Source organism: Diabrotica virgifera, chromosome 2 (genome assembly GCF_917563875.1).
Source record: "Diabrotica virgifera virgifera chromosome 2, PGI_DIABVI_V3a".
NCBI classification, from domain to species: domain Eukaryota; kingdom Metazoa; phylum Arthropoda; class Insecta; order Coleoptera; family Chrysomelidae; genus Diabrotica; species Diabrotica virgifera.
Genome location: NC_065444.1, coordinates 187766259 through 187789656, shown reverse-complemented (window position 1 = coordinate 187789656; position 23398 = coordinate 187766259). Strand labels below are relative to the sequence as shown.

General features: G+C 33.8%; 1 protein-coding gene across 1 annotated transcript; it reads left to right on the top strand.

The window, feature by feature from the left end:
- The first annotated feature begins 13672 nt into the window (after nucleotides 1–13672).
- LOC126880883 (uncharacterized) lies at nucleotides 13673–16003 on the top strand. Its single transcript, XM_050644954.1, has one exon. It carries the CDS (start codon nucleotides 13673–13675, stop codon nucleotides 16001–16003), a length of 2331 nt encoding a protein of 776 aa, XP_050500911.1.
- The last annotated feature ends 7395 nt before the right edge of the window (nucleotides 16004–23398 follow it).

Below are 23398 nucleotides of genomic sequence, written 5' to 3'. Positions count from 1 at the left end.
ATAAAAACAACAAATAATAAATTATTATAATATTGATAGTGTATTATAATTTAATAGTGGAATTAATGTAGTTTTTTCTTACGGAAAAAATCTAACAAGATAAAACTTTTTATTATTTGATTTAAGAAATGTACACTAATAAACAACATATTATCAAAAGTCCTACTCCAAATGTGGATGCTTATTAATTATTTCTTATTACACAAATTAACTGCAAAATTAGTTGTTTTTTAAATCACCTACAAAAATATAAATTTTAGAAAAAAAACTGACCTGACCAATTACAAAATTCAGAAAATTTTACACAAAACATAATATGCAATATTTATGTCCTTATTATCACTAAAGTTGGAGCGATATGGAAAACATTATTAATTTTATGAAAAAGAAATATTCTTCATAAAATGCTCTGCATAGTCTGAAACCTAAGATGCAATCAAAATTGTATGCGCTTCAATGTAAGCTAATCAAACGCTTGACTAAATTTAATATAATTTTTTAGTGAATTGATCAAATTATATTTTACTTGGAAAATTATTAATAATTGGACATCAAAGACTAATTAAATTCAAGCTATTTTATAGTTATGCTTATTACAATTCCAAATATACAGTAGACCGGGCCGAAAAAGGATAAAAAAGATTTTTTTTGGCAAATTTTAAACGGGCTAGTAAAAAAAAGTTGTGTATGGTAGTCCTAATACTCTGTACCAAACATAGGCCGAATTAAATTATTTTTGACCGGGCCCCCGGGGGCCTAAAAGAAATTCTTTTTTCTTTATTTTTGGGGCGGCCTAGTGGTTAAAATATTAATATCGATGCTACTATCTCGTTAAAAATCTTTCATGATGATCTAAAAAAATTTAACCGGCCCCCAGGACTATAAATATAAAAGAGGAGTAAACAATGCATATTTATTTACTATTTTTACGCTGTACTGTGAACTGTGCAGCTCTTTGCTTGAATCAATATTTGGCACGAAAGGTTTTTACATTGAACTATTATGCACATTAGGGCGGTTCGAAAAAACTTTTTGTTTTATTTCAGATCGCGATAGTGCGCAAAAGTTGCCATTGGTATAGACTTGAAAAAAGCACTAATTATTATTTTTTTATTAATTTGTCTTCCGGCCGCGCAATGCCATCAAGATTAGCAAAAATTGAGAAAAACCTTAATTTTTCATATATTTTTTTTAAACAGCCCAGATGGTTTTAATTGCGTTCCTATACCATGAATTAACTAGTAAAAGTATGTAAAATCAATATAAATGCACTTATTATACATTTGTTTCATGTCTTGCGGTCGCGCAACATGATACAAAATGAGTAAAATTAGTAGGTTTTGCAAAATTTCAAAGTTTGACTGTTTAGTGTAATTTAATCATACGACTTTTAGAGATGCTATAGTTTAATTAATTTACAATAATATATTTAAAATCCAAGCATATAAGATAAATTTTGATATTTAAATGAATTCGGTCCGCAACTTCGTCAAAAACAGCAGACTACCGAGAAGCGAGGCGAAAGTGACGAATGCCAGCGAAGCGCGTGCAGCCACAAATAAAGATACATGTGGGAATACCTCTACAATGGAGTATTTCTTTTCTCCATTATAACGAACTGCCATTCCACCACCTTTTGCAACACTTACGCCCGGTCTTTTCACCTCCGAATAAAAGTTATCCGGAGGTTTATTTGACAGATTTACATGTCATCTGCCGGATAAACTTCCTGATAAATATTTATTCGGAAGTGAAAAGACCGGACCTTAGATGAAAATACAACAGGCCCAATAGGATATTCCGGACCAATTGGAAAGGCTCTACCTGATTGTGAAAGACTATCACTTATTGATTTTAATCCTATTGATTGTGAGATTCCAAAAGTTGACAAACGTATTCTTAGCAAGCACCAATAATTGTACTTGCTTCAGAAGTCATCAAGTCAGGACATTGTTCAGAAGATTTTGTAGTGGGTACGTGATCCTAGCCCAACGTCACATTCAAGATGGCTTGCTACTGCTAACAGAGTTTTGCGTTTCTACATCAGTGTGTTCAACCCTTCTGAAAATCTGAGAGAGATTGCCACATTCATTCTCAAAAGTTATAATATGCCTGTGTGGTTTGCCACAAAAATAAACCACAAATTCACAGATGGGCCTAGACATGCCCTAACAACACAAAACATTCCAGGAATGTACTATTAAAGTTCTATTAATGTTTGAATGTACTGGACATTCAAGGAACATTCGGTGAATATCTGATTGAGTTATTGGTGGAATGTTACCACAAGACATTCTATGAACATACTACCAATGTCCTATATTTTAAGAAAGGCCATTTACTATACAATTTGCATTCATTTTCAAATTTGCTGCGCGTGTATATGTATTTAGGCAATCCAAACCACGTGACTTCTGGTTCTGGTTGGCATGGCATACAGGTTACAGAGTTTATGTTTGTAATATTATTTCATTTCATCATTTCACTGTTTATCGTCATATTTTGGATTCATTTGGATTTCGTTTGCTGTATTTTGTGAATTTTATAAACTTTACCACACTGCAAAGTGATTATTTAAGGAAATTATTATTGGAGACAACAGATGTTTGGAGAAAGGTAGGGCAAACAATTTTTATCAATGTTTATTTTTCTCTGATATTTATCAATATTGATGAATTTTGCAAGCAATAACATTATTTCTTTTATTGTTTTAGATATTTATTGAAGCTGAAAATAATTGGGAATTTAGATCCATATACAATTCAGTCAGAATTGGATTTTACCATAAAGCGCATTCCACCAAATTACTATTATAGATATTATAGATGAAAGCATACAAACCCTAACAACACAAAACATTCCAGGAATGTACTATCAAAGTTCTATTAATATTTGAATGTACTGGACATTCAAAGAACATTCGGTGAATATCTGATTAAGTTATTCGTGGAATGTTACCACAAGACATTCTATGAACATACTACCAATGTCCTATTTTTAGAGAGGCCATTTACTATTCAATTTGCATTCATTTTCAAATTTGCTGCGCGTGTATATGTATTTAGGCAATCCAAACCACGTGACTTCTGGTTCTGGTTGGCATGGCATACAGGTTACAGAGGTTATATTTGTAATATCATTTCATTTCATCATTTCAATGTTTATCGTCATATTTTGGATTTCGTTTGCTGTATTTTGTGAACTTTATAAACTTTACCACACTGCAAAGTGATTATTTAAGGAAATTATTATTGGAGACACCAGATATTTGGAGAAAGGTAGGGCAAACAATTTTTATCAATGTTCATTTTTCTCTGATATTTATCAATATTGATGAATTTTGCAAGCAATAACATTATTTCTTTTATTGTTTTAGATATTTATTGAAGCTGAAAATAATTGGGGATTTAGATCCATATACAATTCAGTCAGAATTGGATTTTACCATAAAGTGCATTCCACCAAATTACTATTATAGATATTATAGATGAAAGCATACAAAAGCCTTCAGGCACATAAATATTTTACAGCTGGATTTGTTTTTAAAGTTGGAGTAAAGTTGGAAGTCACAAGCAACAACTTATCATAAGTACCTACAAGAAGATTGAGGAAATCCAGCTCCTGGATACTACTGGGCAAACTAGAAGATTGAAGAGGACAAAGCCTTTTGAACTAGTTTGAGTGATAGTGAAAAGCAGAGCATAATGCTTGTGTGCATGTGTATGTTAGAATAGTGCGGTTAGAAAAGCAGAGCATAGTGCTTGTGTGCCTGTTAGATTAGATAAGAGACGCTATGGGTAAGCTCTTCATTTTAAGGAACAGTTGTAATTTAGGTTAAATTAAAATTGCTCATTGGTCAGAGTTATGACCAGATTGTAATTCTAATGAACAATTCAATACAATGAATCGTCATCGTAGTGATGATTATGGAAAAAAATACATGACAAGATTTTGTGCAATAAAAATGTTTATATTTATCAAGGATGTATTATTTGTTATGGCTACATATACAGTCGGAAAAATGAAAGAATACCCATGAATGAACATATAAAACACGCTGTATTTTCCTGTCACCGTGTCACAAAGAAAATTGTCCAGTGCAAGTAACAATAATTATATGTACTTGTGCTGGCCAGTTTTTTGTGTGACACGGTGACAGGAAAATACAGCGTGTTTTATATGTTCGTTCATGGGTATTCTTTCATTTTTCCTACTGTACTTCTGGTATATCGTCGGTGATGTGACTATACCTCCTATCTGCTTTTTCATGAATTTTGTAGGAGATGAAAAACTTGTTTGGGCCACCTCGTGTTTTCATATATTTTTTGATTTGTTTTGTAGTAAATTCAACTATCTATTTACTACAAAATAAGTCAAAACTTACGTATGAAAACAGGAGGTGACCGTAAAAAATGTTTTTCGTCTCCTGCAAAACTCACGAAAAAACATATAGGAGGTATTGTCACATCACTGACGATATATTTCAGAGAATGTCTAGACATTCTGTCTGAACAATATACTGTGAATGTTCAAAGAACATTCGTAGACATTCATGGAATGTTCCAACAAGACATTCAAGGAATGTTTAAAATGCTGACACAGCATTTTCTTGGGACTTTCCAGGGACGTTCGTGTGCTTTTGGGGACATTCCAGGAATGTTTTCAATGTCCTGTGTGTACCTTCTAGGAACATTCCTGGAATGTTTTGTGTTATTAGGGTGATTACAAAATCATTTAATCTTCAAGGTTCTTACCAAAACAGCTTCTTCAAGTTGTTGATCACGTTTTACAACAAAATGCTTACTTTGTCCACCCAAAAATTTACTTTTGGCTATGGTAACTGATAAAAGAAACCATATCCGAGAGCCGGGCTTTAGGTGTGTCATGAAGGAGAAGCCAGCAGTATCTGAAAGTGACTCTATCAGAATCTTTAAACCATCAAACTTAAACTTTGTAGCTAAATAGTATTACGAAATTATCAAATGGAACACCAGTACACTGACTCCTCTCCACTGCTAGGAACATTGACTAATGAAGAGATAAAATAGTATGTGAGCAATGACTTCAAGCCTGTTATGAGTATAGATACTTTCCCATGCCATACACAGGCAGTTGAAAGATGCGTTAAGCTAGTGACCGAAGCTTCAAGTAAAGTATGTGGACACAGTTCCAACGACGGCTATATCAGAACCACATTATTACACCGCCCAGCGATGCCAACTTTAACATTGGGCCAGGATCACGTACCACAAAGTTTTCTGAACAATGTCCTAACGTGACGACTTCTGATATCTCAAGCAAGTACAATCGGTCCTTGCTAAGAATCCGCTTTTCAATTTTTTGAATCTCACAATCGATACGATTAAAATCAACAACAACTGGTAGTCTTTCACAATCAGGTAGGGCCTTTCCAATCGGTCCGGATATCCTATTGTGCCTGTTGTACTTCCATCTATGTATTGGAAAAGGTGGCGGAATGGCAGTTCGTTGTAATGGAGAAGACAAATACTCCATTGTAGAGGTCTTCCCACATGTATCTCTATTTGTGGCTGCGCGCGCTTCGCTGGCACTCGTCACTTATTTCGCCTCGCCTCTCGGTAGTCTGCTGTTTTTGACGAAGTTGCGCGACCGAACTCCACTTGAATATCAAAATTTATCCTATTTGCTTGGATTTTAAATATATTATTGTAATTGAATTAAACTATAGCATCTCTAAAAGTCGTATGATTAAATTGTACCAAACAGTCAAACTTTGAAATTTTGCAAAAACTACTAAATTTACTCATTTTGTGTTATGTTGCGCGACCGAAAGATATGAAACAAATGTATAATAAGTGCATTTATATTGATTTTACATACTTTTAGTAGTTAATGCATGGCATAGGAACGCAATTAAAACCATCTGGCCTGTTTAAAAAAAAATATGAAAAATTAAGGTTTTTCACAATTTTTGCTAACTTCGAAGGCATTGCGCGACCGGAAGACAAATTAATAAAAAAATAATAATTAGTGCTTTTTTCAAGTCTATACCAATGGCATCTTTTGCGCACTATAGCGATCTGAAATAAAAGAAAAAGTTTATTTCGAACCACCCTAATGCACATATTTAACGTTATTTCGTATATTAATTTAACCCAGAACTCACCACGATGAGGTAGCTGCACGGCGAGTTCCACCCGCCCACTTTCCTTTGCTCAACATTTTTACTCATTTCTTGAAGCATAGTATCGACATTTACTTTCAAATATTCTTTCTGGCATCATGTTTAGCTCGGATGTAACCATCTCTAGATTTTTACACACAATTTTATTGACGCATCAGTAATTATCTTCACACACCTCTCCACCGCTTAAGTATGGCAACGAAAATTGTCAAACTTTGGAACTTGTTTCACCATGTTCCACAATAATTCCTCGTCGGCCAAATGCTGTATTAGAGCAGGATCTCTTACAGTACTATTCATCCAATCTACGAGATCTATGTAATCTTCTGCATCAAAATAATTGATTTAGGGATTTGGGATACTATGAAAACGCAACCCCTCTAATACGTTAACGTGAATCTGTTAACATACAAATTTGAATGATTTCCGGGTGCGCAAATCAAGCATTATCTTGAATACCTTTATTGATAATTGATGAGACATTATTCGGAAAATCTCTCGAGGAATGCATTAATTTCCATGGATGCCTGGCACCATATTTCCAATCTTGGCTGTGTTTTTAACTCAGCTAAACTCAGCTAAAATCTTTAAGCTTTCACAAGGATCAGTTGTAGCTACATAAACTCTAAGAATGCGGTTAGCTGTCGTGAACCAACATGTTTGTGCCACCTTCCCTGGACTTCTCTCTGCCAAACTTTGAGAACATATTCCATCTCCAATTATTGCTTTAGATAGTTTGAACAAATACTGTTGATCTGTACTTAGATATTTTTCATTTACAAGAGGCAGGCCAGCTGCTATGGGTTTAAATTTAATAACAGGCATTTTTTTGCAATTGGGAAAAAGGGATCCAATCGGCTCAGAATATGAATCGAGACCTTTTTGTATTGTCATCTAGTTTTTGCAGCAAATATCGCAAGAGAAGTTCATTAGCGTGCAACGGGAATACACTCCACAGTAATGGTTTATTTACTTGCCTTTCTATAATTCGAATGATTCCACCTTCCAGTCCGTGTTGACATTTGTACCATCACATCACATAACGCTTAATTGGCTTAGATCTATAATACGGCTTTGTAACTAGTCTAATATTCATTCGACAATATCTATGACACGAGACTGGATAAGAGCTAAGTACCCAAAATATAAACTACAGGTCCTTCAATTAATTGTCCTTTAATTAAAGCTATATGGTCTTCAGTTTTCATAATTCGTCTCGTGTTTCCGAAGACCATGGTTTAATCTTTTCCTTCATCAAAGTATAGCCCTTCAATTGACTTGTTTAAATTTTTATTCTCATGCTGGAGTTGCCGTATGTTTTCCTTAACTCCTCTCCGAATTTTATTTCTGTCGATGACCAGCGCTGTATTATCTTTGAAAAATTAGTTTAGATCTTCTAAAACGTCCTTTAAAAGGTTAAGTATTTTTTCCTGTCGACAATATTATTATTCTTTCTTTCGCTTAACAATATAATATGACAATATTATATTGTTATAGCTCTTTTAATAGCTCCAGGCATTTTTTTAACAAAATAAAAATTCTTTAAGGGCCTTGGGGCCCGGTTAGTTACTTTTTAAACCGGCCCAAATTTGGTGTAGGAACATATAAATACTAGTTTCAACTTTTAGCAACTAGCCTTGTACAAGAATTAAAAAAAAAAATTTCGACCAAAAAAAAATATTTAAGGGCCAGGGGGCCCGGTTAATTATTTTTTAAGCCGGCCCAAATTTGGTATAGGATTACATAAATACTAGTTCCAACTTTTGGCAACTAGCCGTGTAGAAAAATTAAAAAAAAAATTTCGGCCCTGCCTAATGTATGTCCCTGTAAGTTGTATCCATATGGAAAACTTTTTTATTATTAATTTTACGAAAAGAAGTTATTCTTTATAAAAAGTTCTGCATGGTCCAAAACCCAAGATTCAACCATGAGATATCAAATTTTATGAATGTTATACGAGGTATATCAAAAAATTTGAATTTCACTCAAGAGTAAAGTAGCTTTATTTTTTGACAATATTGAAAATTGGTATTATGAAAAGTTGTTTGGAATTAAAAACTATAGTCTAATATGCAATTACATCCTTCTGAAATTCAGTGAAATTCAGAAATTCAGAAGTTTGTAAAAATGACAATTTTCACAAATTCAGTTAAATTCAGACTTTGAAATTCATGAAATTCAGAAATTTTGAAATTCAGGTGAAATTCAGTAATATTCATGAAATTCAGTGAAATTCAGTGAAATTCAATTCAATTCAGTGAAATTCGGGTACGTGAAATTCACGTTGAAAATTCATACTTCGAAATTCATGAAATGAATTTGTGATTGAAATTCACACTGAAATTCAGTGAAATTCCGACTTTTTGACATACCTCGTATAATATTCAAAAACTTTAACATTTGATGGTAAAATCTTAGGTTTTGGACCATGCAGAGCTTTTTATGAAGAATAACTTTTTTTCGTAAAATTAATAATAAAAAAGTTTTCCACATGGATTCAACTTACAGGGACATACTGTATAAGACCACGACTAGCAGTCCCGTATGGAAGCGAAACATGGACGCTAACAAAAAGAGAAGCAAATAACTCAGGCAACCAAATAACGTTTACAAAACGTTGAAAAAACGTCATAATTATCACCAAACGACTTCAGTTTATCACGTTTTTTCGACGTCGAAAATCACGTGAATATGTCCCACCATAATTCACGTCATTTTTATCACGTTTTAAATACGTCATATGAAAAACGTAGTTCTTACGTTGATTTGTCCCACCATAATTCATGTTTTAAATACGTGATATGAAAAACGTAGTTTTTGCGTCGATTTTGCGTCGTTTTTTAGATTTATTTTTCATTTTATGCTTTTAGAAATACACAATAATTGAATGGGTCCGCCACATGGTTTGTTTTTGAGAAGTCATAGAAAAAGTTTTAAATTGTGATAATGGTGAGTTTATACATTTTAAAGGTGAGTAATAGAGTTTGTATTTTGTATTTAAAAACTGTATTACTAACCCTTAAAATGTATAAACTCACCATTATCACAATATTAAAACTTTTTCTTTGACTTCTCAAAAACAAACCATGTGGCGCTTACAACGTTATTCGGCAGACCCATTCAATTATTCGTATGGGCATTGTTAGTATTGCAATTTTTCAATTTAAGTAAAACCAAATGGAAGGCTCGTTAAAATGCATAGAATTACAATATCCTCAATGCAACATATATAACATACATACAATTTTCACTTTTTATATTAAAAGTATTTACTGTGTCAAAAGTGAAACAACATATAAACTAATAAATCATTTATTAACAAATTAAACATTTAAGTCACAATTTAATAACAAACTTAAGTTTAAACCATTTAAGTTATATAATATATATAATTATTATAATTATACCACACACTTTAAAGGTACGATTCCGACAACGACTGCAGACGGCAGTTACAGTTGTCACCATGACAGACGTCATTATTTTGCACTATTAATTTGCATAATTAGCAACTGACGTTCTGCCGGACAGCAGTTGCAGTCAGATGTCGGAATCAGTCTCATACAGATAAATAGTGCAAAGTAGCAACATCCATAACGCCGAGAACTGCAACTGATGTTTGCAGTTGCTGTCTGCAGTCGTTGTCGGAATCGTACCTTTAGTCAGAAATGAATATATACAAATAAGACCCAATATATTGAATTTCAATGATACTATCTGCTTTATATTTTATAAATTTTAAGGAAGACAATTGAATGGTAAAAATAGGGCAAAACTATAATAGTCTGTGTTCTCACATATATTTCCATACTCTTATAATCCTCAAATTGATTTCAAATAATTATTACAAACTTTTGTATACAAAAAGATCTACAGACACCTGAAAAATATATTTTTTGATTAAGGGACTGTAATGACCAAATTAAAACGATAAAAACAATTTACACGAGATATCTGATAATATACACTTAAAAGACTAATACATAAATACTCATGATGAAGAAGTACATTATAATTAAAAATGACTAACCATTTTCATATCGCTGCAACATGAAGCCAAATCCGTTTTATATTTCAGTTCTTTAGAGAGCGCAACAAGCACTCTGACCGAACAGTTTCAAAACTCATTAGTTTTTCATCAGAGAATGTACATAGCTGTAACATCTTAGTATTGAATGTACATAGAATGTACTTAGAATGTACATAGCATTGGGTTCTTCTTCTTCTGTCTTGCTGTGGGCATACTCAGCTGCAAATAAGATTGATGCAATATGGCTGCAAACTTCACTATTACCGGCCATACACATACAATGTGTATTTGCTATGCCATTGGAACTGGCTATCACCCAAGCATCTAGTGGTTTAGCATTAGCTTTTTGGGAATCCTTCAAATAAAAAAATATTTTATCTTTGTGGGAATGCTTCAACTACAAAAATTTATTTTGATTGAGAATATTTTAAAATCAGACATTCATATAATATAATTTTAGAACAAACAATCATGACAAACAATCTTTTCTATCATAGCAATTACATGTCGTCGACCTAATCTGTAAAGTGCGTAACTCTATTTATTCAAATTTTACAGAGTAACAAAAAAATATTTCTCTAAATATGACTAATGTGAATACTGCGTATCTCCCATTTTAAAAGATAGGATGCTAAAATGGAATATTTCATAGATACTGACATATCTATCACATATCACTAACATTTGTACCTACATTGTTTAATGAGTGTATTTAATATTATTTACCAACTTTTTCTTGAAAATATCACTGTCTAAACAGTGAGGTCAGTTGTGTGGTAGGTATGACAAATTGGGGTGTTACATATTTTTCGTACTAAATTTGCCGCAAGGGAGATACGGTGTATACCAAGATGTCACTATTTACTCTTCTGTTAAAAATATGCATGTGCATCCTTTTATAAACGAGTAGGGATTTTTTCAAATAAATGGCAGTAATAACTCATTTTCAGAAAAATATGGAGTTACACAGTTTTCAAGTTAGGACGACAATATGTCTGGTTTCATAGAGATATATAAACTTAAATAAATCTAATATTTAAAACCAATTTATCCAAAAGACACTAATACTGTTTATCCATATATTTCTTAATGGTGAATAAATAAAATAAAGGCTTACCTTTCCAACAATAATATAGACATAATTAACAATTTTTACTCCAACTTTCAAAACAAATCCAGTTGTGAAGGCTTTTATGTGCCTGAAGGCTTTTGTATGCTTTTATCTGCTGCTTAAAGTAGTAACTGTGAGACTCTACCAGATAATATGTATAAATATCTATAATAACATTATAATAGTAATTGGTGGAATGCTTTACTGTAAAATCCAATTCTGATGACTGAATTGTATATGGATCTAAATCTTCAATTATTTTCAGCTTCAATGAATATCTAAAACAATAAAAGAAATAATGTTATTGCTTGCAAAATTCATCATTATTGATAAATATCAGGGAAAATAAATAGTAAATAAAAATTGTTTGGCCTAACTTTCTCCAACTTCTGCGGAGTTTCCAATAATAATTTCCTTAAATAATCACTTTGCATTGTGGTAAATTTATAAAATTCACAAATGACAAAAAAAAGTTTTGAAAAATACACAAAAAACAGCCAACAAAATCCAAATGAATCCAAAATAGGCAAAATACGACGACAAACAATAACAATGACAATGAAATGAAACGACGATTCAAACATAACCTTTGTTTTGTAACTTTTAAACTCCTCCCAATTTCATGTCGTCAGACTTAAGCTGTCTGAAATGAAAACGTCTTTTAAACGTATTTTAACGTCATTAACCTTACGTATTTAAAATCACCTACAAAAGACGTCGATATGATGTAATGTTCAACCACGTGTATATATTCCACCAAAAACTGACGTTTCCTCGACGTTCTTGACGTCACTTGGTTGCCTGGGAAATGGCTGGTGTGGGAACGTAAAATCCTTCGAATGATATCTTATAGCCCTTGCAGAGACAGCGTGACAAACGAATGGAGGCGCAGATACAATAACGAGTCTTTATTCGGAAAGGAAAATATAGTTACATATAATTATAAAGGCCAATATATAATTGGGCTGGAAAGGGATGGGATGGAATGGATAGTGATGCGCAATATATAGCCTCTCCTGTTCAAATGTCAACCTATAGATTCTAGATCATGGTCATCTGATAATCCTGCTAGATAACTAACGAGGCTCTGTCGTCCGATTATTTACCTAGACAAGAAGGATCGGTGCTATGTAGACACCTTATTGGATGACAAATTCAAGGTACCTTTCTTTGGAACAGATGTTTACTGTTTTCCCTATGAAAAATTACCTCCAGAATATGTGGGTAAAATTGTGGCATGTGATGCAATTGGTGCAGCGGACGATCATAAATTGGACAGAGTGGGTAAGCTGCATATATAAAATTTTCTTATGACGGTTTTACAAATTATGAAACAATATATTGTATTAGGAAGTTAAGACAACCTGTATTGAGCAGAGAGTCAGTCATTAGGTTTAATGTTCTAAATTTTTCTAAATGTAAGCTTAAGGCTATGGGTACATAATTCGCAAATATTTTACGTGTATCCCTACTTTTTCTGTCTTTATACGGCAAATTACGTGTAGTAAAATTCACACTGGTATGGATATGTAAACATTACTAGAATGTCATTCTACTTGAAAATGTCATCATTAATTTAAAGAGATGGGTTTTGAATGTTCTTGGATAACTGTTATTTTTATAATTGGAAATTATTAATTCAGTTAATAAATGTGATAATTTTTTCACTAACTATGTATTCAGTGATTGTAATAATTTATTTGTACAACAAAGACTAATACTCAATCGAGAAAAGAGGAAAAGTGTTAAAGTGATTTTTTAATAATATATTGTTTTGGAACGCTAACAATTTTAAACATCTTTAACAACAAAATACTTGGATCACAGAATATATTATCCTGATGTATTCTCTGCTTGGATCTTCCACAAATAGTACACAATAAATAACTTTTTATTAAGTTCACGTCTTAAATCAATTATTTATCAAATACACTATATTTCAATAATATTTAATCTGTTAGAAAATCAAATTCGGATTGATTTCGCGCCGCGGATCACCTGTGCATTATGTAAAAAAGAAGAAGACTATCATAACCTAAAAAAGTCAATCTCTTTTTTCAAGACAAAAATGTTTGTTGTTCACGTTTTCAGTTGTTGTATTTTTTGTATAAGTAAAGTAAAGTTCTTAAAATAAAGCTCAGGTGAAGGAAATATCGTATTATTTCTTCCGAACTTCTCCGGCCGGCTAATAACGGGTAGACTTTAGCAACGGTGGAACATTTTTGGCGACCGTGACAGAGGACACGTGAGTTTGTTGGAACTTTTGTTGGTATTTTACGTACATAATTATTGATTTACGAGAAAAAAACAGTTTAGTGAAGTCGAGAGAAATACAGTCAGCCAAGGGGCAACAAATTAAAGATTTAAAATGGCTGAGATTGAAGCAAAAAAGAAGCATAGAAAAGTGCTGAGAACAAGTTTTACAAAAGCGGGCAATCGTTTGTACTCTTTGTTTAAAAGAAGTGAGCCCGATTTTGATGCAATTGAAACAGATTGGACGTGTTTTGAATTGAAGTATACTGAACTACAGGTAGCAGACAATGAGATTTATAGTGAAATGTTGGTTGAAGCCACTGAAGAGAACCTTCTTGCTGAGATGGAAGACTGCGATGGATACAAAATGAGGTTTACAGAGTTACACATGTTATTTAAAAGGCTGGTAAATGCTCGTAATGAAGTGAAAGTGGTTGATGACTCTGGTAACTCAGTAAGTTCAGAAGAAGAATTAAAAGGTAAGCGTAGATTTAAGTTGCCCTCTATTCAGTTTAAGCGTTATGATGGAAATATAAAGGGATGGCTACCTTTTTGGTCACAGTTCAAAAAGATTCATGATGATTCATTCATAGATAAATGTGATAAAATAGAATATTTGATACAAGCAACTGTTGAAGGCAGTAGGGCTCGACAACTTGTTACAAGTTTTCCTATGGTAGCTGATAATTATCAAAATATTATAGAGTGCATGCAGGCTAGGTTTGGCAGGGAGGATCTTCAGATAGAAATTTATGTTAGAGAGTTACTTAAGTTAGTTTTAGAAAACTCTATGGCTACTCAAAAGTTAGAATTATCTCTGTTATATGACAGCATTGAAACACAGTTGAGAGCTTTAGATACTTTAGGGATAACCTCGGATAAATATGCCGCAATATTGTATCCATTGATTGAATCCTGTTTGCCACAGGATATTTTGAGAATTTGGCAGAGATCTAGTTTTTGCAATACAGCAAGCTCGGCTGATCGTAATTTAGGATCAAATCTTTCTTTGAATTCTAATATGAATAAAGACACAACTTTGGAATTGAAACTAGTCAACCTTATGAGTTTTTTGAGATCTGAGGTAGAAAATGAACAAAAAATATCTTTAGCTAGCGATGGTTTTGGTTTAGCACAGAATTTTAGTAACTTAAATTTAAAATCTGATAGCGAACATGTTCGTAAACGCAATGTCAAGAGGGAACCTTTATTTTACACTGCTGCTGGTTTGTTAAATAGTACAGATGTTGTCAAATGTTTGTTTTGTGATCGAGCACATGAGAGCACTTCTTGTTTTAAGGCACAGAAAATGAATCTAGAAGAAAAGAAAAATTGTTTGTCTAAACATAAGGCATGTTTCTTTTGTTTGAAGGGGGGTCATCAGGCGAGGAAATGTCGCACACGTTTAAGATGTATTTTATGCAGCAAATCCCATGTTCCACTTATGTGTCCTAACCTTTCTACCAGAAAATTTCCTGATCTGACAGATAAACAAAATGTTGATAATACTCCAAAGGACCAAACTTTAAGTAATTTTACTCACACTCATGTTTTTATGCAAACTGTTCGAGTTAATCTAAAGGGTCCTAATGGTACTTGTGTTGTGAGAGCCTTAATTGACAGTGGTTCACAGAGGTCGTATCTTTTGAAGTCTGTAGCTTCAGCTTTGGGTTTGGAAGCCAAACGAAGGAAAAAAATCGTTCATTGTCTTTTTGGAGGTACTGAATCAAATAGTACACACTTTTGTTATGATGTTTTAGCAAGTCATGGAGACTACACTTATAATATGGAAGTTTTAGATCAGTCGTATATTTGCAACGAAATACCTTCAGCTATTTATGGTCCATGGACTCAGGAATTAAAGTCTTTAAATATTGAATTATCTGATACGGAAGGTAGTGGTCCGATTGAACTTTTATTGGGGTTAAATGTTGCTGATATTTTTTATACAGGGAGGCGTCATATATTACCTAGTGGACTTGTAGCTGTTGAAACATACTTTGGATGGACAATAATGGGGAAATCTGCAAATACAAGCCCAGTGTCACAAGCTAATATGACTTGTTTAAGTTTATTTGTTAATCCATCCATTACTGAACTGTGGGAGTTGGATGTTTTGGGGATTCAGGAGCCTAGTGAGAAGAAGTCCAAGGAGCAATTGGCATTGGCAGCGAAGGAGTTATTTTTACAAACTGTAATCATAAACCAAGAAGGCAGATACGAGGTTGGACTTCCTTGGCTGGAAAGGCATCCGTCATTACCAGCTAATTTTAATGTGGCAAAACGTCGTTTACATTCGGTCGTGTCCAAGCTCAAAAGAGATAATCTCTTTTCTCGTTATAATGAAGTATTTCAGGAATGGGAAAATTTGAAAATAATAGAAAAAACAAATAGTGACTCCACCACTGGACATTTTTTACCCCATCGACCTGTGTTAAAGGAGTGATCTACGACCGCTGTGAGGCCAGTGTTTGACGCCTCAGCTAGAGAGAAAAATAAACCTTCACTTAATCAGTGCCTTGAAAAGGGACCAAATCTGATTGAAAGTATTCCACTTTTGCTTCTTAAATTTCGTAAATTTGAATTTGGAGTTGTCTCTGATATTAAGAAGGCTTTTCTGCAAATAAGTGTCAATAAAAATGATAGCGAATTTTTAAAGTTTTTATGGCTCAATGATAACGGTGAAGAAATTGTATTAAGACACAAAAGAGTAGTCTTTGGTGTGAATTGTAGTCCGTTCTTACTTGGGGCTACCATTGATTACCACCTGTCGAAATGCCTCGAAAATTGTTCTTTACCTAATGCTAAATATTCACAGGAAACCATTGAGCGTTTAGCCAAAAGCTTCTACGTAGATAATTGCATTTGTAGCATGACCAACCGAGAGAGTTTAAACACTTTTATTAGGGAAGCGGTTTCTGCAATGTCTGATGCGCAGTTTGATTTACGAGGGTGGGAGTTTTCTGGAAACTCCGACAGTGATAATTTTTATGTAATGGTTCTGGGTCTTAAGTGGTTCACCAAAGGAGACGTTTTGAAAATTAACAGCGATTCTTTGGAACCAGATCTTTCCATTGTGACAAAAAGAAAACTTCTTTCCATGGCACAAAAAATATTTGATCCCATAGGTTTTACTGCTCCAACCACTTTGATACCTAAATTGTTGTTACAGCAGTTATGGGAGAAACAAACACCCTGGGATGATCCTGTTAGTGATGAAGTCTCGGATAGGTTTAAACATTGGGTTGCTGAGTTACCATACCTCTTTAACATTGAGATTCCTCGTTGGATATCATTTGGAACTGCTTCAGAAGAAACTAGCATTCATACCTTTTGTGATGCTAGTCAGCTTGCATATGCAGCTGTGGTTTTTTGTAGAATTAAAAAGGCGACAAGGTTTCAGTACACCTGCTAGCTGCGAAGTCCAGAGTTGCGCCGTTAAGAAAGCTAACCATTCCACGTCTAGAGTTAATGGGTGCAACTATTGCAGCTAGGCTTTATAGTCAGGTAGAAGAAAACTTCAGTGGAGATTGTTATGAGAAATATTTTTGGAGTGATTCTTCAACTGTCATTTCCTGGATTCAAAGGCAAGATGAGTGGGGTCCATTTGTTTGGAATAGGGTTCGTGAAATAAGAGAATTAAGTTCTATAGATCAGTGGCACCATCTTCCAGGTGTGCTGAATCCGGCAGATCTACCATCTCGTGGTTGTGATCCTAAAACACTTTTTGAGTCAAAATGGTGGGAGGGACCTAGATGGTTATACCAACCCAAAGAAAATTGGCCGACGCAAGTTTTGGAGGTAAATGAAGAAGAAATTGCTAAAGAATATAAGAAGAAAGTGGTAACAAACCTTGTTAATGAAAATCCCGTTGATTTTTGGCACTTATCTTACTTTAGTAAATTTACCAAAACTATTCGTATGATAGCATATATTTTCAGACTAGCTTACAATTTAAAGCATTCAGATCAAAAAATGAAAGGTGAATTAACTGTAGAAGAATTGAGCAACGGCGAAGAGTTTATTTTCAAGATAATTCAACAAGAAAGTTTTAAAGGGTTGAACGATGAGAAGATAAAATGTCTTAATCCATTTTATGACAAAAGGGGGGTAATACGTCTGAAATCAAGAATAGCCAATAGAGAAGATACCTTAGATTATAGATTTCCAGTTGTCTTACCTGCCAAGCATAGCGCTGTTCATGCTCTCATTATGGATAAGCATAGAAGTTTATGTCATATAGGAACCCAAAGTTTATTAGCCCAGCTGCGTGAAAATTATTGGTTGCTAGGTAGCCGACGCACTGTTAAGTCTGTTATTAAAAAATGTTCAATTTGTAAAAGGTTTGATTCTAAGCCCTACGTTGTACAAACACCTCCGTTGCCAGAGGATAGAGTAATAGATGCTGTCCCCTTCGAAATCACAGGTGTTGACTTTGCCGGTCCACTATACCTCAAAAGTGGTGAAAAAGCGTGGATATGCTTGTTCACATGTGTAGTTTATCGAGCGGTGCATATGGAGCTTACTTTGTCGCTCTCTACAATGGCCTTTTTGCAAGTTCTACGTCGGTTCGTTGCTAGACGGGGCCGGCCTAAAATACTTTATAGTGATAATGGTACGAATTTCCGCGGTGCGGAAAATGCATTCGCTAATATAGACTGGGACTTAATCGCGCGGGATTCATCAACGCAACGTATAAAATGGAAGTTTAATCCCCCTAGTGCGTCGTGGTGGGGCGGTTTTTTTTAAAGACTTATTGGTATAGTAAAGAACTTATTACGTCGAGTATTGGGACACTCAAGTCTTCACTATGAAGAACTTTTAACATTAATTTGCGATTGTGAGGCAGTGGTGAATTCTCGACCAATAACTTACATTTCTAATGACCCGAACGATTTGATAGCTATGTCTCCGGCCATGTTTCTGCGTGACTTAGCGGGATGTGAAATGCCAGACTGTGATTTGATAGACAATACTTCACTCTCGCGTAGTGCTCGAAACACACAACGTCTACGCGAACAATTACGTGCAAGGTTTAGACTAGAATATCTTGGTCAACTAAAACTTAGGTATCACAAAGGAATAAATTTGAGCGTAAAGATGGGAGATATTGTTTTAGTAGAGAACGACAATGCTAAGCGTATTGAGTGGCCTATTGGAAGCGTCATGGAACTTTTACCCGGTAAAGATGGAAGTACACGTTTAGTAAGAGTCAAAACGTCGCGAGGTGAACTTCTACGACCAGTGCAGCGACTGTTTCTCTTGGAACGTGAGGGTGATTCCATAGATTCTCCTGATGTTGAGAACTTAGATGACAACCAGTCTCAGCAATTTGAAGTTCATCAAGATGAAACGCGTTCGGGAGTGATATCTAAAAGCAGAGTACCCGATGCGAAAATTACGCGTAGTGGACGTGTTACTAAGAAGCCAGCTCGTTACTTGTAATTTGTAAATTTATTTTCTAGTTTTAATGAGAAATGTTTCATGGTTGATCCGTTTCTCAGGTGGGAGAATGTTAGAAAATCAAATTCGGATTGATTTCGCGCCGCGGATCACCTGTGAAGCATTATGTAAAAAAGAAGAAGACTATCATAACCTAAAAAAGTCAATCTCTTTTTTCAAGACAAAAATGTTTGTTGTTCACGTTTTCAGTTGTTGTATTTTTTGTATAAGTAAAGTAAAGTTCTTAAAATAAAGCTCAGGTGAAGGAAATATCGTATTATTTCTTCCGAACTTCTCCGGCCGGCTAATAACGGGTAGACTTTAGCAACGGTGGAACATAATCAATAACTCAACATATTCCCGATGAAATGTCAAATATTTAAAGTTGTCACTGATTGTCAGTGTCTGACTGACAATATATGCTGACAATATTATATTCGGCTGAGTGCGTTGTAAGACAAAGATAGATTTGGAAAATATTACCAAAGCATTGTGTTTATTTTTTTCGTATCCTGAAAAACCAATAAATATTTTTGAAAAATTTAAACGCAGGATGAAAGACTAAATTATTACCGAGGGCCGAAAGTCCCTTAGAATAAATAAAAAGTTTATTTTGAATGATATATTTGAAATTAAAAATCACACTAAATTTTCTCTTAGTTTTTCACCCCTGTTACTTATTAAAATAAACATTATAGAAGTTCTCAGGGACTTTCGGCCCTCGCTAATAACGTGATCTTTCATTCTGCGTTTAAATTTTTCAAAAATACTGATTAGTTTTCTCAGGATTCGAAAAAAATGAATCCCCACTTGAATAACATTGCAGCCGAAAATACGTACCGATCCTCTAAAAGGTAAATTAAACTAGTTGCAGTGTTGTTCATTGTAATCAACCTAAGAGTATTAATATGTTTTAAAAATTTAATTTAGAGTCAGTTGCTAAAATATTTCCTGGTATTTTTAGTGAAATAGGTGAATTTAAAATGGAAATGTCAATTAGAATTTAAGCCAGATGCTAAACTTTATATACAGAGCGTTCCCAGAACTGTTCCTTTACCTTTATTACCAAAATTAATAATTGGAAATAATAGATTGCTAAACTTAGGGATAATTGAACCCATTGAAGAGCCTACTTCTTGGGTCAGCCCAATTGTTTGTGTGGACAAGGAAGATTGTGTACGGCTTTGTGGAGACTATACTAAACCTAATAAAAACGTATTATGATCGTATTTTCCCCTTGGGAAAATATCTTATACATTAGCACAGTTGAAAGGGTCTAAATTTTTCTCAACTCAAACTTGGATACCACAAGTGGGTTTTACCAAATAAAATTGAATAAAGAAAGTCAGTTGTTAACAACTTTTGTAACACCTTGTGGCAGATTTTTCTTTAAAAGGCTTCCATTCGGTATATCTTCTGCCCCAGAAAATTTTACTATAAGATTTTCCAAAATTTTAACTGACATTGAAGGCTGTGTTGCCCATATAGATGACATACTTATTCATGCAAGGACAATAGAAGAACATGACAATATTTTAAACACAGTCATAACAAGACTTCATAAGACAGGTATTACACTAAATAAAAACAAATGGTATATAGCAACAAAAAGAGTTAAATACTTGGGTCACATGGTTTTTGAGCAAGGAATATTCATTGATCCAGATAGGGTTAAAGCCATACGTGATTTTCCTCAACCCAAAAATAAGACCAAGCTGTCAAGATGGCCAAGCTAGGTCATAATAAATTTAAGATTTTTGAACCATTAACACACTTACTAAAAAAAATATTAAATTTTTGTGGGGTCCAGCACAAGATAAAGCTTTCAGCACTTTAAAACAAACGTTAGAGAGTCCTCCAAATCTAGCTTTTTTTTATGTTAATAAAACCATAATTGTTAGTGTAGACTCAAGTTGTTTTGGTATGGGTGCATGTCTGTTTCAAGAAAATGTAGATCATACTCGTGAAATAGTGGCTTTTACATCTAGGCTTCTGAGATAAGCTGAAACACGACATACTCAGATTGAGAAAGAGCTCTTGCACTTATGAATTTTTGTGGATCATATTGTATGTATATTATTGATAATATAACATATATATTGAACAGTGTATAAAAAATGAGATGCTCATTCTTGCAAGCTTATCTTTGCATTCTTGGTCTTCCACATCATTGGGCAGCAGAATATTTTTACGATTTTATTTCAGGAGTTCCTACCCTAGTTTTGAAACAGATCATAAACCTTTATTACAAATTCTGCAAACTAGAAATTTAGATGAGTTACCACCACGTTTGCAAAGATTTCGAATGCGCTTAATACGATACAAGTATACTGTAATCTACACGCCGCCCGGGAAAAAAATTTAATTGTAGCAGATACTTTAAGTCGGGCCCTCTACAAACAGATACTTTAGCTAATAAAGAACTAACTGCAGAAGTAAATGCCTATGAGCTGTATTTGTATGAGCTTTGTAAAAAACTAAAAGCATATTCTTTGTCTTCTTGGCCTGAAAGGTCTAAATTGCCATTTAAATTGTTACCATTCTATCAATATAGATAATAAACTGCTCGTCTAAAGTTTTAGACGAGCAGTAGAATATAGAAAATTCTGCTGATTTTCATAGTTAATTTTTTCGCGAACAGACAGATTCCGCCATTTTTTTTTATTTTAGCATTTTCTTTAGTATTTACAGTTGTGCAAAGGTTTACTCAAACTTATTTTTTGTACTCATACCGGGTGGAAGAAAAAAATATGTTTTTCTTGTGTTAAATTTGAGACACCTGTAGGGAGAACGAGGTACAAATGTGAGTATACATCAGAATAATATTGTAGTCTTATGTTTTGTGAACATGCTGTTGTCTGAATGTCCCTGATATCTTTAGAAACAAAAAATATAGACGGTTTTGTAATTTAACATGTGTCTTAACCGAAACAAAAGTTTGAGACATCTTGTAGGGAGAAAAAGGCACAAAGGTGAGCATAGGTACCCCGATATTATGTTGTAGTCATAGGCGCCCATACACACGGGCAGGGGGGGGCCGTGGCCCCCCCCTAGCTTTTCGGGAAAGAAAAAAATTAAATTTATATTACATAAACGTATTTTTGTCAAAACAATATTGGATAATTTTGAGAGATAAATTGGAAACAACATATTTATTAATAAAAAAAATTCACATATTGGGTAGTTATTAATAGTTTAACAGAAAATTTTTGTGTCTGCGACAGTGGTCTGTATGGAATGTGCATAATACACATTTCCCACAATCACGGTATGCTACTAACGAAAACATTGAAAGAGATTAGAGGCGTGGGAAACATATACACTGTAATTGACACCCAAAATTACAAATTAAATGAATCATTTATAATACTGCAAAAAAACCATATCAGCAAGAAATCCGATCTCTGATCGATAATCACTAATGAGCCATTTGTCTTTAACAACTGGTATAAAATAGTAATTATATTTTGAAAAAATTCATACTGAAAAATAATTTTTAAAATTTATTGAGCATAGTCAAATTTTAGTTTGCAAAAGTATTTTTTTAGTAAGTAGATTATTTTTAAAGTGTTCATTATGATGAACAGAACAATTTTATTTAAATGAAAAACAGGCGATCTTTCATGATGAATGAGTGTTATATACAGGGTGTCCCAAAAGTAGCGGAAAGACCGAATAATTCGCGAAATGAATATCGGATCGAAAAACTGAAAAATACATGTTCAATAATTTTCAAAAATCTATGCGATGACACTAAACAAGTCCACCACTTCAACCCCTGGGTGTGGAGCGGGGTGTAACTTTAAAATCTTAAATGGAACCCCTAATTTTTGTTGCAGATTTGGATTTTCCTTGTAAAAATAAGCAAATTTTATTCGAGCCATTTTGCGAATTGTGGATAGATAGCGCTATAATCGGAAAAAACGGTATATCGTGATACCACAGCAAAATTATAGAAACGGTCTAATATCTCGAGAAATATACTTCCAAATAAAAACTAAAAAACACGTGTTTAATATTTTTCAAAAATCTATAGAATGACACCAAACAGGATTTTTCATTCCACACTCCGGAGGTGGGGTGAAAGTTAACTTTAAAATCTTAAATAGGAACCCCCGTTTTTTCTTGCAGATTGAGTTTCCTCCTCAAAAAATAAGTAACATTTATTCGAAATTTTTTAGAATTGTTGACTTGACGGATGGCGCTATATTCGGAAAATGCGATTTATTTGCGCCATCTATCAACAATTCTAAAAATGTTTGGAATATGTGTGCCTTATTTTTCATAAGGATTCTATATCTGCAAAAATAAAGGGGGCTCCTTTTTAAGATTTTAAAGTAAAAACTTGGTTCGACACATACTCATGGTTAGTCTGCTCGCCAAAGTTGAAGGGAAGGCT

Coding starts and splice junctions, on each gene's coding strand:
- LOC126880883 (XM_050644954.1), top strand. CDS start 13,673: ATGGCTGAGATTGAAGCAAAAAAGAAGCATAGAAAAGTGCTGAGAACA.